Consider the following 15,395-nt stretch of genomic DNA (forward strand, 5'->3'; position numbering starts at 1 on the left):
GTCAAGGAAGCATAAACATCTTAGAGGTAAACTTTATTTCCCCTGAAAATATCCGGCGAAAGGTCTGCCATTAGGTGTAGGAATGAGGAAGCCACCTCACTGAGCCCACCCCACCCCACCCCCCCGCTTTCATTCACCTGCTGCGCAGACGCTCAACTCGCCGACCCGGACAGGACCTTTCCATTCATGAAATGACCCTTACGCGCGAGATGGCTGTTGCTGAAGGACCACAAAAAGGTGGTAGAATTTCACATGTTCCCACTTTTCAGACCCATGAAGGTACGGGCAACGTATGCCCCTCGAAACCCAAACCACAACGCGACGGGGCGCGCCGGCCACCGGCCTGCCCTGTGGAGCAGCAGACGTAACAGACCGCTCAGGAGCTCGCCATGGCACAGGATTCTGATTGGTACTGGTGAAGTTCCAGAGCCAGAGGATGGCCCTACAGACGGCGAAGTGAACCACACACCCGATGGGAAAGGTCCTTTCTGTTTCTCTAAATCTGAGGCCCCCTCTAGTGTTGGAAGAGAGTCACGCACAGCACGCAAAGCAAGCGAAGACAGTGCACCCTATTTCCCCAGGGACCTCCCGAAACGAAAATACCTCCGGTCCATGTGTGTGGCAGGAGAATCAATGAGAGAAACGTCTAACCATAATTAATATTTCACATTCCTGCTGTGATTCACAGAGTCGTTAGCCTCTCCTGCAGTAACTTCCTTCTCTGTCATTTACTGCTGGGTGGTTTTTAGAAGATTAATACTTGGCTATTACGGAAACAAAATAAAACATAGAATGCGTGTAGGGGCTTTATTTACTTTCCCCCAAAAAATACACCTTGAAAACAAGAGAAAATTACTTTCATGTTTCCAAACTGCCTCTTCTGCTTTTAGGGAAGTTCTCGGTAAACACTATATATTTCCTAAAATATCCTTAAATGTATTATATTTGGGAATCAGAAATTTTAAACTACTTATACTTTAAGCCTCACCTAATCTGTGAATTTGCTAACAAACTCTGGAAAAGGAGGTGGGAAGTGTTGCCCCGAAGGCAAACGCTGGCTATGAACAAGACGATGTACAGGAATTCTCAGAAGTTCGCAGGGAAGGGCACTACATAAATCCAATGACTTCATCTCGAATACTTTAAAAACCAACTGATTAAAATTAGGGCGAGTAAAAACGTTTTTCACTCTACTTTCTCAGCAGAAGCCTTTGTGTCTTTCTGCCTGTTACATTACAGAGGTTTTGGGTTAAGAACTAGCATTACTGTTACGGGAAAATAAAAAATGAAAAAATCCCTCTTTTTCAAGGAAACAAAACAATACAATCTTGGGCACTAGTGGGCAGATGAGCTCCTTTTTAAACTTGCGACTTTCATCTTCCTGAAAGTTAGGAGCACGGTGAAAATTTGGAAATTCAAAGGGTGTTGAAACAAGTTTATTCTGTATTAACTTTATTTAAATAAATGCCTAGTTTGTCATTCAGTAGAGCCTAGCGCTTCTCTGCCTTGATCTTGCTTTCTGTTTTCAAACTTGTCACTTGCAAATGTTACAAGTTAAAAACACGGGCTGTCTAAAGTAAGTTAAATAAAATTGTTTACAATTGGCCTCAACTTTCGAGATATAGCTGTAGTCAAATGAATAGGACGCAGCATTTTTAAAGTGCAACACACACTCTTTTGGCTCAACATGAAAAATTATACAACTGGAAATTACTGCAGTCATTTCTCTAAGGACACATCTCGTGAAAAGCTGTTGTGAAAGTTAGCTGTGGAACTATAAATTATGAGAAACACTGAAAAGTCACCTAAAATGAGTATATAAAATGCAATTACAAGTAAAACCAGAGTGGGAGAGGTAGCATAAGGTAAATAAAATCAAATAAATACTGTACAGTAACATACAAAATTTTGCTTATAAAAAATTGAAAATTGGTTTTAAAACATCCACTTTCCCTTCTTTCAAGGCGTTTACAATGAAATTAAAATTTGGGCCTGGAGTCTCCGTAAAGATTTTCCAAACGTTACTCATTACTGGCACTGTTTTTTGCCAAGACCTCCCTGATCTGTCGGTCCAGGTCACTTACTATCCGATCCTCGTGACTGTACACACCCGTCCTCATCAAAGTGTCCCTTTCCTCCAGGAGTCGAGTCAAATAATCATCCAAACCTCCTTCCAGGGTATTGCCGCGCGGGCTGTCCATCTTTCCGCTCGCAGTCTCTCTGGAATCCTGGTCCTGTTTCTGTTCTTGTTGCCGTAACCTGAGAAGTCAAGAACAAACGCCACTCTAAGCAGGCAACAAGTGCTCTTGTGGTTTTTGATTTTTTTTTTTTTTTTTAGTTAACAAAACACCGTTTCAAAAAATGATTTAATGGGAAATTATGCCTGTAGCATTATTTTCAGGAAGATAACAAAAACCAGTATTCCGCTTGGCTAGCCAGAGTCCTCATGCCCGTAACAGACAGTTTTGAAAACAATACTTGTTTTTCTAATTGTAAAATAGACACAAACTGTAGCAGTTCTAGAAATGCACACACACACAAAAATCGTGATGATCTTATCCAGAGATAACCAATCTAAGTAGTAATTTTCTGCATTTCTTTTCAATTAAAAATGTGTATGTACGTTAAATATTTTTCTAAAAAATTCATCAATTTTTTGGTATAGAGGCAAGGCTGTATGTATACTGCTTTTTTCCCCACTTATAAAATGTTTTCATACATCTTTCAGCGTCTTCTAAAGGGCTTCACCACATTCCTTCACTTGGATGTACCCTTCTTTAATCACCCTTTATTGCTGGTCTTTAGGTTGTTGGTAAATCTTTGTTTTTGTTGTTTTGAACAAAATTTCCTTAAGTCATTCAACAAATACCTGTATGTACCCAACAGTGCTAGGTGCTGGGGATACTGGAGTGACTGAAGAGGAAAACTCTTTACTATTACAGAGCTTTTATCACCAAGTGTTCGTAGAAAGTGACATCGTTTCCATGTGAATGCCTGGTTCAGACGGCATGGACCTTTTAAGATTTTGTATGTTTGTGACGCCTCATCTAGGAGTCAGAGAAGGGACAGCAGGTACCAGACTGGGACTTGGGTGTTTCCAATGGCATACTGTTAGCCACGTGGCCTTGCAGATGTTGAGTATACTTACTATACTTTCCTCAGTGACCATAACACCAACTTTGGACAGTGGAGTATGTTTTAAGTGAGTGTGTTCAATTAAGAGAGAACTTCGTACTCCTTTATGCAAGTGGCTACAAAAATGTTTTAATTTGCAACTACTGCTAAATTTTATCTTCATAAGTGGGAAGGATGAAGCAGTGGAGTCTAAGCCCCTGCTTCTGAATGGTCTTCAGGATAAGTATGCCCATGAGGACCAAATCCACTTCAGAATTTATGCAGAGTGAGGAAGAGGCAGAAGAGCCAGTGAGGAGAGTCCTGCACTCACAGACAGGGAGGACTTGGCCCCGGGAAGGGTGTGGGACTGTTGATGGTAGATACTTGGGTTTATTCATATGATCCCTTAAGAGTCCCCACAAAAGAACATGAAACTGAACTACCCAGTCCAAGATGGCCATCAGACATCGCCATCTGTTCTAAGAGAAAAAAACCTAAGCAGTCAAAGCACTGTGCTTTGGGACTCGGGTGGCAATCAAGTGGTTAACGGGACAGGGGTACAAATTAGAGCAATCCCTGTGGATGTTCCCTCTACTTTAATTCTTAGAGCTTTCTTGGACAAGGAGGTCCTGTGTGCAAACTAGTAACATACAACCTCAAACTATGTATGAGAAAGCCTAGCCATTTTCTTGTTCATCTCCTGATGCATGAAGGACACACAGAACTTTTACACCAGTGACAGATGGTCCCTACTGCATCTTTACTAAAATGCAAATCGCCAATCAGGCTCACAGTAGAATTTCAGAACCTTGCAGCTGAAGAAACCCGACAAAGTTAACAAGGGAAACTTGACGGCCCTGACGGACACTATGTCTGGACTTCACCTGCACACTCTTGTCCCTAGGAACCTACAACTTTGTGGAAGTGTTCTGTAGAAAGTTCCTTCTTATACCGAACTTGGTACGTAGCCTTATCCTTTCCATCTGCTGGCGACGATCCTGTGCAAGAGGGGCACCTACTTCTCTTTAGCTTGGGAGCCCAGCAGATACCTGAGGACAGCTATCCGATGCTTTGTCGTGGAGTTCTCACGCTCAACTTCCCTCTCTCCCGACCACCGTTTTGGTCACATTCCCCTGGAAGCTCTCTAGGAAGCCGACTGACCTGAAAACGTGTTGCACATCGGTACGAACACCCAGGTGTGGTGGAACCAATGCGGACTTGTGAACACCTCCACCGATGGCCCTGTGAGAGGCGCGTCCTCCCAGCCTTCCTCACATCAACGGTCTGCTCCTGTTTTCCCCATCACTTATGAAGTCTGCCTTATAATTTATACAGAGGATTCTCGGTTCTAATGTACTCAGTGGTTTAAGTCCTTGCTAAATCCTAATTTATTAAGATATTAACGGTAAGACTCAATTTTGCACAATCTGCAAATGTGATAGCCAAATGGCTATCTGCGTTTAAGCCACCAAAACTGTGCTTAGCAAACAGCAGAAGCTTAATACCTATATGCTAAACTAAACTAAAACCACAAAAAAGAAAACAATGCTGTAGGTATGTGACAGCAAAATTTTAGGAGGCAAGGGTCATGTTATTTCTAACATCTTCCATGTCTATAACACAATGGTAGGTTCTCCTACTGGAACTCCCATTTCTGTAGGGGAGAGAAAAAGGGCATTTTTTGGTTGTTATACCTGTTTAATTCATTTCTGATATCCAACAATTCTTGTCTCTCAGTCTTCACCGTATCTTTTTCCTCAGCAGCCAGGTAACGGAGCCTCATCTGTTCCAGTTCTTCTTGCTGTTTTTTAAGACGAGCCATCTGACTTTCTTGTTCCCGCTGGAAAGAAAGAAACAAGGCAGAACTCGAATGTGAGGAGTAAATATATTTCATACGACCTTGACCTGTGATCATAATCCCGTTAGACAGGACCCATGACACAGCCATGCGCTCTCATTCCGAGATGCGCACTGTCCGGAAAGGGCCAGGTTCTCTTGAACAGTCTTGTCTTCTTGCTGCCAGCCACAGCCGTCCGAGGCACGGTCAGTGACTGAGGTTAGCGAGATACCGTAAGAGAACCCGAGGTGACGGGAGGAAGAGTCTGCTGGCAACCCGATGAGTTGTCACAAGGACCAGTGGCAAAAGCATCTAAGAAATGGCTTATTATACAAAGATACACTGCGAAAAACCGAATGAACAGTCTCTGCACTGATCATTAATTCCTCGTCCACCTCGGGTCACTCATACACCTTTCTACTCTCTTCTCTACGTTCACACGAGAACCTGAACGTAGGACAAATTGTCTTTAAAATAAATGTGCAACCGTCCCCGGAGTGGATATCCACGATTGAGTCAACCCCTCTCTCAGTAACAGATGCGTTTGGTACCACAGGCGGGGCTGCAAACACCCCATCATCGAACAGAGTCAGCTCGTGGTTCTCTGCACAGATTTCTGTAGGGACGGGTGCTCTGCCTTCATTAGGACCAAAGCCCCAAAGGGGACAGCTCTATCAGTAGGTATATGTCGTCCTCTGTCTTTCAACATAAACTTTTGAATAACGGTAAACAGAGTTCTTACACATGAGAAGTGTACAGAGTGGTGAGATTTTACAGAGCAAACTACTCCATGCAGATCACGAAACAGAAGCGCCCTGTGCTTCCTCCGACCCACTGACCACCCCTCCTTTCCTCAAGATAACTACTGCCCTAATTTTTAACGCTACAAATAAGATGTGACCGCTTGAACTTCACAGAAATGGAATTCTAGGTATTACTTCACGTGTGGCTTCTTTAGGTTAACATTGTTTTGCAGATGGATTTGTATTCGGTAAAGCTGATGACTGCCCGTTATTACATAGTATTACACTGGATGAACGTACAATCTTTTCATTCCGCTGTGGAAGGAACTCGGGGTTAGTCTGAAGTTTTGTTCTCTAGCGCTGATGTAAATATTACTGTACGTGTCTATGGGCTCATGTTTGTATGCCTTTCTATTGGGTATATACCTAGGATTCAAACAGAAGGGCCCCAGAGTAGGAGAATTTCAGTATTAATAAGCACTGTTTTCAAAGTAGTAGTACTAATTTATACTTCCCTATGAGCATTCCAGTGCTCCATATTCTTACCACTACTTGGTAATATAATTCTTTTTGCATTTACACCATTTTGATAGGTTTATGTGGCGGTATCTCGCTGTAAATTTATTTTGCATTTTTTCCCAAGACTAATGAGGTTGAACATGGTTTAGTATTTAAATGGCATTCTTCTTTTGTTAAGTTCCTGTTCAACCATTTGGCCCTTTGCTCTACTTGGTTATGCATTTTTCCTTACTGATATATTTATAGTACCTTATATATACAGGGATGTCTTTTGTTGGTTATTTAAATTGCAAATCTTTTCCACTAGTTTTGTCTTGCCTTTTCATTTCTGTAATGGTGTTTCTTACTTAATTTTAACATAGTCCAAATTTATGCTTTTCTAGCTAGTGCCTTCTATGTCCAATTTAAGGAATTTTTTTGCCTGCCTCAGTCTTGAAGAGACTCTTGTATGAAGATGCTCTTTTATACCATCTTGAAGCTTCATTTAGATCAATAATTCATATGTATACACTTGAGTATGTGTGAGATCGTTTCTTATCTCCCCCCTCCCCCCCGCCCCCAAAGCGCTCCAACTGACATGGCCACATTTACTAAAAAAATATCCTCTCCTGCTGCTTGGCAGTAACACCACTCACGACCCTCTAACCTGATGTTTCTCTACCCTTGCATTAAATCATACCGCCTTAATACTGTAACTTTTAAAATAATAAATCCTGATAAGTGACAGTCTATTTTCATATAAATCTGTTTCTATGGCTGGGGGAAAAAAAAGGCCCCTGGGATTTGATGATGATTATGCTTAATCTTCAGATCGCCTTGGCCAAAACCATTATCTTTACAATACTGATTCTGTAATCCGTGAACACTGTTTACTTCTTCAATTATTTAGGTCTTATTTAATTTCACTGAATGTTTCAGACTTTTCTATATACTAAGGGTAACAACTTTCTTAGAATATGCTCCGAGGTATTTCTTCTTTTGAGATGTTACTGTAAATGGCAGAGTTTTTAAGTTCTCGTTTTCTAATTGGCTCTAGTATAGAGAATTAACACTGACATTTGGTTTCCAGCAAACTTGCTAAACTCACCAATTCTAGATCATCTGTAGATACTTTTTGGTGTTCTAAGTGTGTCATCTACAAATAATAGCAGTTTTATTTTCTCCTTTCCAACTAATCTACCCTTTTGATTTTTTTCTCCTTTGTTTTCTTAAGGTGGTAAACCACCATGTTTGCTTTTGTTTAATAAACCCTGTTGTGATTGTTCTAAGCGGTTTATCAATGTTCCTGGGACTGTCCAATTTATTTTGTTCTTGTCCTTGTCAGATTTGGGAATCAAGATTATGCTAGTCTCATTTTAAAAAGAGGAGTGTTCAGTCTTCTACTTTCTGAACAGTTTGTCTACAATTAGTGGTATTTCTAAAATTTTTACTAAAATTCAAATGTGAAGCCATCTAGGCCTAGAGCCTTTATATGAAAGTTTTTCATTACAGATTCAATTTCCTGAACAGCTATCCAGTGAGTATTTTCTATTTCTTCTTGTGTCAGTTTTGTAAGTTCCGTTTCTCACGTTTACAGAAAGTTTTTATTACCATTCTCTTACCTCTTTCAATGACTATGAGATCCGCAGCCCTGTGTCCCCCTTTTTTATTCTTGATGTTGGAAGTTAGGGCATATTCTTTTTGTCCTTGAACACTCTGCCATGAAGGAGGTCTTTTCAAGAAAGAACGTTTTGCTTTGTTGATTTTGTTGTATGTTTTCCCATTTCCTTAATTTTTATTCATCCCTTTCTTCTAACTGCCTTAATTTCTTATTCTTACTGACCATCTGAAAGGGATATTTAAAGAATAAATTTTTTGCTTATTTTTTAAGTGCACTCAAGGTTATAAAATTTCCCACTAAGCACAGTTTGCATTAAATCTCCCATCTTGATATGCTGTATTATTTTTTGGTTCAAAACATTTTCTAATTTCACTTGTGGTTTTCAGTTTAGCTATGGGCAATTAAAAGTGAAGTACTTAATTTTCAATCATTTGGGGATATGAGCTTTTCATTAATTTTTAGATTAATCTCACTGTGGACATAAGATACACTCAATTACAACCTTATGAAATTTGTTGAGAATAGTGTGATCTTGCACGTGAGCAATGTGGCTAAATGTTCCATGTGTACTAGAATATGTGCATTTTAGATTTCTCTTATAAAATATTCTATATGTACCAATGGTTGTGTTGTTTAAATCTTCTAAATCGTTACTGATGTTCTTGTTTGCTCTATCACTTCCTTGGAGAGTTATGGTAAAATGTACCGTTATTGTCTATTTTTCCTTTAATAGTAAAGTTTCTTGAGCGATAGAAAGCTTCAGAAGAGAGAGGGGGGACCTGAGAGGGTTGCCTCCTTTTAGTTCTGATTTTTTTGCTTCATATAAATTTGTGGCTGTTGCCAGGTGCATACACAGGTAGAACTGTTGTCATCTTCCAGGTGAATTGACCCTTTTATGATGATGCACACTAGATAGTGTAGAGACAGGTATTGCCCTGTAGTCTACTTTGCCTGACAAAAGTAGTGCTAGATTGGTTTTCTTGTGATTAGTATTAATGTGGTACATACTTTTCCCTCTTTCAAATTTATCCATTCTGTATCCTTACCTTTAAGCTGTGTCCTTTCTAAGTAGCATACTGCTGCTGTTTTTAGTTTTTCATGTAATACTTGTCTCTAATGACAGTATTTAGTCCATTTATATTTAAAGCACTTGGTCATTTAACTGGTTTAAATCTTTACATGTTAGGACGCTGTACTTGTTCCATCTTTTTGATGTTATTCTCTCCTCTGGTCTTTTTTAGATTAATCCTTTGTCTTTTCACGTGCACTCCCACTGCACCCCCCCCCTTCAGCTTCTTAGTCATTTTTGTTCTTTTTTAAGAAATAATAATACAGATCAGGACTTTGACAACTTCACAAATAATGGAACATACTTCACAAATAACGGAACATACTTTAAACATTTTAACTATTTGTTCCTCCATCTCTCTTCTACTTTGTCCTTCTAGGTTTTTGTCATGAATTTTAATTCTACGTATATCAAACTCAACAAATGCTGTGAGTGTTTTCTACCATCAATAACTGTATGTAGTCAGATATTTATTTCCATTGCTGTTTATTCTCCTGTTTTCGTCTGGGATTGTTTTCCTTCTGCCTGAAGAACACCTTATATTTTTACTCTAGGTTTGCCATGACAAAGTCTCCCAATTTTTGTTAGTCTGAAAAGTCTTAGGTCACTGTTACTTACGAAGAACATTTTCACTGCATACAGAACTTGAGGTTGGCAGTTATTTTCTTTCAGTACTTCACGGATGTTACTCTATTATCTTATGAATTCCTTCGCTGCTGTTGTAAAGTCATCTGTCTGGATTGTTGCTCCCATGAAGGCCATGTCTACCTGTACCCCCATCCCTTACGGTATTCATTGCTTTTTTGTCAATTTTACTAATATGAATCTAGGTATGTTTTACTTTGTATTTATTCTGTTTAGAGTTCATAAATGTTCTTCAATCTATAAACTGATACCTTTTGCACTTTCAGAGAATTCGCACCTAGTATCTCTTCAAATACGGCTTTCTCTCTCATTCTGTTGTCTCCTGAGGGCTTGCTCGAGGCTTAATATTTGTGTCTCTCCCAAATGCATACAGGTTTCCCACCTTTTTGTAAGTTGGTATTACACTGCTTCATTGTTATGACAAACCTGCATTAGTATGGTTTCTGCTAAACAAATCTAAAGAGGAGTTCCCCTACTACAAAAAAAAAGCCATCACCATACTAATGTAGGTCTTTTGTAAAAGCAAAGTGGGGAAACACCAACTGGGGGAAAGTTGGGGATACTCTCTGCTCTGCACCATTCTGACTTCCAAGAAGTTTTACAGGAACCCTCTACTTTCGGATAGCTGGGGAAATGTGTGTAATGAAACCTAATCCCCGTTTTGAGCTGTTAGGGGATGGGGCCTTTGGGAGGTGATTAGGTCATGAAGGCGAGCCCTCATAAATGGGATTACTGCTCCTATCAAAGAGGTCCAACAGAGCTCCCTGGTGCCTCCACCACATGAGGACGCAGATAAAAGGTGGGCATTTATGAACTGGGAAGCAGGCCCTCCCTAAACATAGAACCTGACCACACCAGCACTGTGATCTTGGCCTTCCAGCCCCCACAACTTTGAGAAACCGATCTGTTGTTTGTTAAGTCTGTGGTCTTTTGTTATGGCCGCCCAAACAGACTAAGACAGGGTCTCAGTTACACACAAAAGGGAGTCAGTCTCGTATACTCTATCCCCCGTGACGCTCAAGTTCTTGGCTAAATTTTCCATCCATTCCCCACCCCTCCGCCCCGCCCCTTTCACCTTGGATGCTTTTTACTGACTTCGGTTGAGACATCCCTGGGTCTGCTATATCGAATATGCTGTTAATTCACCTACTGAATTCTTACCCTGCATTTAAAATACTTCTCAGTTCTAGAATTTCTGTATCATTCAAAAGATTCCAATTCTTTACTACAATTCTCCATCGTTTATCACCTATTTTGTACAACAGAGTGATAGTAATTTCAAGTTTGGCTTCTGGTGATTTGAAAATCTGGATTACCTTTGACTGACTTCTACTGAGCCCAAGACATAAAAAGGCATTCCCCAGTGAAACCACACCAGTGGTTAATAAAGAAATGAAAAGATGCTCCAAAGAAGTAATCAAGGATACGAAAACTGAAGCCACAAAGTGATATTATTTCAGACCCACCAAACTGGAAAAAATGAATACATGTTATAATAGGCAAGTGTTGGACATGGTATTGAAGAATAACAATTACACAGCACTCTTGGGAACTGAAAAGTTGTACAACCACTTTGGAAAGTAATTTGGCCATATTTAGCAAAGCAGAAGAAACCAGTGAACCCTTTTACCAGAAACTCTACTTTTTGATATAAACTCTAGAGAAACTTGGGACACAGGCAAAGATTTTCAGTGTTGTCTCATTCTAAGTTAAAAAAAAAAAAAATCACTGAAAAAGGACTGGATAAATTGTGCTATGTTCATATATTTTATAAAGCAATAAAATTGAACTACAGCTATATCTTAAAAAGCAATTTTAACTCATATAAGGTAGACAACAGAATGATTCCATCTATATATATAAAGTTCAAAAACACACAAAAGAAAAGCAAAGGAAAAATAAATACCCACTTTAGGCAAGTAGTCCGTTACCTCTGGAGGGGTTGCAGTTGAGAGAAAAGGCACATGGAGGGCTTCTAAAGCACTGATAATGCTCTGTTTCTTAAAATAGAAGGTGGTGGTTGGGGTGTATAAGAATCCTTTTTTTTTTTTCCCCCCTCCTCTTTGGACCATTAGGATATATTTCTTTTAAAAAGTTTATTTATTAAAAAAGAAAGGACAAGAAAGCTCAACAAAAATATACCCAATTGTTACCTCTAGCTGAGAAGGGGATAAGATGACTGGTGATTACTAGTTTCTGTGTTATGCAGTGCGGCAAAATTTGCATTTGTTTACAGTTAAGCAAGCATAATTACAAGCAGGAAAAGAAATACTAAAAGCCAATTATATGATGTTAGCTCACTCTATAAAATTGTCACTTTATGAACCTGGAAACATTCTAGTTCTCCAATATTGAAGAAAAGCCTTTAAATGCCTCGCATTTTTCTTCAAGTATATGGCATTAATAATCATCACGCATGCACAAAAATTAGAGGTTAGAGAAAGAAATCCTCTCTGTTGCCAGGTGCTCTGGGTTAAAGGCTCCTCCATCAAGTGAGTATAATCTTTATTTTGCCTTAGCTGCCTATAAATCCAGAGAGGAGATGTAAACATGCATACACTAGACTAAACAGCGGCTAAAAAGTGGCCACTACTGACTCTCCCACTCACACATACCATGTAAGTCTGTGGGAAAAACTTACAACGAAACTAAGGAACTCAAGTCAAGTTTTCTGAAAATAACCCAGAGCTGACAAGTCAGTAGGAGGGCCTGGATGGTTTCAAGACACAGTTTTTAACCAAGACTTGGACCTCCAACTGTTTTCTTAAACAAAGATTTACATCCCCTCCTTGGCTAAATTACTTATAAATTAATCAAATTAATTACCCCGAGTGGATAAGCAGGAGGCTGGACAAGATAGTGCTGATGTCAGCCAATGAAGTCTGTGTTGTTTTAACTAAATACATCAGGGCTTAGTTTTAAACAGATCTACTGTGCACAAATATGGTAAGGGACCCACAGGCTACCCCAAATCTTCCTTCTGTTTCCTGTCCTGGGAACAAACGTACCTAGTTTTAATGGATCCGACATAATGAAAATGTTAAATTTTCTCCACCAACAAATTCATACCTCTTAATTTTTTTTTTTTTTTTAAGAAGTAGTGGCTTTTATTCTACCTAGATAATTATTTTCTAGGGTGACAAGAAATGTTATTAAACATATTATTTAGAAAACAAAAGTTAAAGCGACAACCTTGAGTAACTGTAGAACAAGGAAACTCAAGTGTTTGGGTTTAAAAATTTTTCTACAGTGTATCTTCGTGGACGTGGGGGGAAAAGAAACTAAATTTCCCCTTAACTGTCTAACAATCAGAATTCTTTAAAGATCTGTGCTACACACTGTAGCAAAGATATCAAATCCAGAATGTCTGGGGCTCATTTCCTTGTTTTCTAAGTTCGGACCCATTTAATGTTCTATTTTACAGCTGTTGTCTTCCCCGTTTGCAAAGACCAACAATAACAACACAAAATTACAGCTTGGAAACACAGATTTTTATGGTTGTGAGGAAAAGATTTTTTTTTCTAAATCGTTGGAAGAGTATGATTTTTTAATTCACAAACTGACGATACTGGGTCACCTTTGAGTAATGGAAATCTGTTTAAACATTCTTTTGGCAATAGGCACCAAGCATTAGATCTTATTTCCAAGCTTTACCAGCTGGGTTTTGTCATTAACATTTATTAACAATCTAAGATATGGCTTTCCCCGTCTAATCCGTGCTACACAAATGTTTTGGATGGCCCTCCAGAGGATTTTGCTGTGACAAATTACTGGCAGAGATTACCGCCCCGTGGCTATTCACCAGAGGCAATGTAAAATTAACATGGTACTAATCCAATTTAAACAAGAAGTTGCACAAACAGTCCTCTGAACAAAAGCAGAGAGAGGATTCCAATTTTATATTCAAACACAATAAATGTGTTTTTAATAAAAAGTTCTAAAAAAATTGTATTTTCACACGTATGAATTGTGCCTATTTGATGAAGTTATTAATTTTAAACCTGCAACAAACAGTTAGTGGCAGAGCACAATTCAGTATGGCTCTTGCATTTCTTCCTAAGTGCCCAACCTCAAAAGTCGTCTGTAGACCATCAGTGATGCCTAGTGACCTCAAAGTTTGTTTACAGTGGTGTTTCCAAAGCAGAAAGTTTGTGGGATAAGGAACAGAATTACGCTGCAGGGAAGATCACTGCACTCAAAGAAGGAGACTCTTTTTCTTGAGCAAATAGTTCAGAGGTGAGCCAGTCATGTAGGGCTGTTTTCTTCTTAATACAGACACTAACTCCAAGGGAAGCATCTGACTTTTGTGATGATAACCTCTCTGTTCGGAGGAACAAACACCAAAATTACTTTGCCCATGGTTTTTAGGCAAGAGGGCAGAAAAGACAGAGGAAGAAAGGGTAAACAGAAAAGAAGGAATTAAACGGGAAGAGCAAGAAAACAGCAAAAGTGTACAAGGAGGCCTGTGCTAGGAAGGAAGGGCAGGCAGGTGGCAGCCTTTTCGAGACAATTCTAATGAAATTCTGTTTCAGTAATTAGGGCATTTCCTTTGGAGAAAAGAGTCATCACTAATCAACAGCTAATACTTTGATACTTTTCTGCCTTTTCAGTACTGAATTTGGTAATGGCTTCTACTGAATTACCATTCTCTGAATCTCTGAGCCTTCACCATGTCACTTTTCTTCGGCTGCAGGCACCGTCTCCCATGTCTTCCCCATCTACTCCGGGTTGTAAGACTGGAAATGATTGCAAATCTGATCGTGGTATCTCAAACACTGTCTTTCAAACATTTTCCCCTTAGCTTTGAGGGATAAAATACAGTGGTAAGCCCACTGTCCTCTTATTTTTTCTAACACTTATTTTTCTATTTTGGCTAACCTCATTTGGATATCTCACCACGCTGCTAGACCCTGGAGAACTACCAGTCCTCCCAGCTGGACGCGGGATTCGCCATGAGACCGCGCCGCTCTGTGGGGAGCATCCACTCGTGTGCAAGGGGCACCACAGGCTCCCGGTAAGGACAGGCTGACAGAAAGAGGGAAAGTGAGAACTACAGACTCCATGCTCTCTCATCTCTGGATACCCAGTCTTTAGGACATTCTACAGATTCTCTGGTGTATCTGCACATTAAGGATTTCTTTTCCCCCTTCTATACAGTTTTCTAAAGAACATCGATAAAACTACCATGTAAATACGAAGTACTGTTATTACTCAAACTATATCCTACCCACTTCCCTGTTGCTATTACTATATAACCACATCCGCTGCTTCTGTAGACTTAAAAATCTGAAACTGTTGACTAGAACACCGTAGTACCAAATCCCTCCAATATTTTTCTGTCCCCAAAAATATCCAAAGCTACCAACCATTTAGATCCCCGCTGACTAAAACCAAGAACACTCCACAACAGTTTTAGGGCTCAATTCCTTTCAATGGTTAACCATGTACTGAGCATATCCCAGTACCAAACCTGTATTAAACGCTGTATAAACCACTACTCATTCAATTCTCAGAACACCCTGTGAGGAGAAGTTAGTCTCCTCCTTTGTACAGTGAAAAAATCAAGAGGTAGAGCCAAGATTCACCTTACCTCTCAGGACGTGTTCTAAACCACCTCTGAGAGAATTTGAATCCGGTCACTTTTAACAGCTACTCCCAACACATTATTTCCTTGTTCCCAATTCCTCGGGCTTCTCCACCTTGTACCGTATGTAACCTAAGGCCCCTGGCATCGTGGCTTCAGCTTCTTCCCGCTCAAAAGTCACTCAGTTCTCACCATCAGAGCTCGCCTATCTATGTCAGGGATGCCACTTTCCTGGCTGGGATGGGCCAGACCGTGACTTGTGCCTCAGTACTTTGTCAGAAATC

The 15,395-nt window shown here is 39.8% G+C and overlaps 1 protein-coding gene across 5 annotated transcripts in view; it reads right to left on the bottom strand.

Moving 5' to 3' along the window:
- Positions 1-793: 793 nt before the first annotated feature.
- CEP120 (centrosomal protein 120) overlaps positions 794-15,395 on the bottom strand; it is a 70,251-nt gene continuing 55,649 nt past the window's right edge. For all 5 annotated transcript variants that reach the window (XM_028103694.2, XM_028103695.2, XM_088023245.1 and 2 more), the window contains 2 exons: positions 4,809-4,954; positions 794-2,259 (listed from right to left, as the gene is read on the bottom strand). In XM_028103694.2, coding sequence (XP_027959495.1) covers positions 2,022-2,259; positions 4,809-4,954 — 384 coding nt within the window. In that variant the 3' untranslated portion in view covers positions 794-2,021. The remainder of the gene's footprint in view (positions 2,260-4,808; positions 4,955-15,395) is intronic.

The sequence above is a fragment of the Eumetopias jubatus genome, unplaced genomic scaffold, assembly GCF_037043125.1.
Source record: "Eumetopias jubatus isolate StellerSeaLion01/CBP00866 unplaced genomic scaffold, mEumJub1_p1.0 scaffold_5, whole genome shotgun sequence".
In the NCBI taxonomy this organism is placed as follows: domain Eukaryota; kingdom Metazoa; phylum Chordata; class Mammalia; order Carnivora; family Otariidae; genus Eumetopias; species Eumetopias jubatus.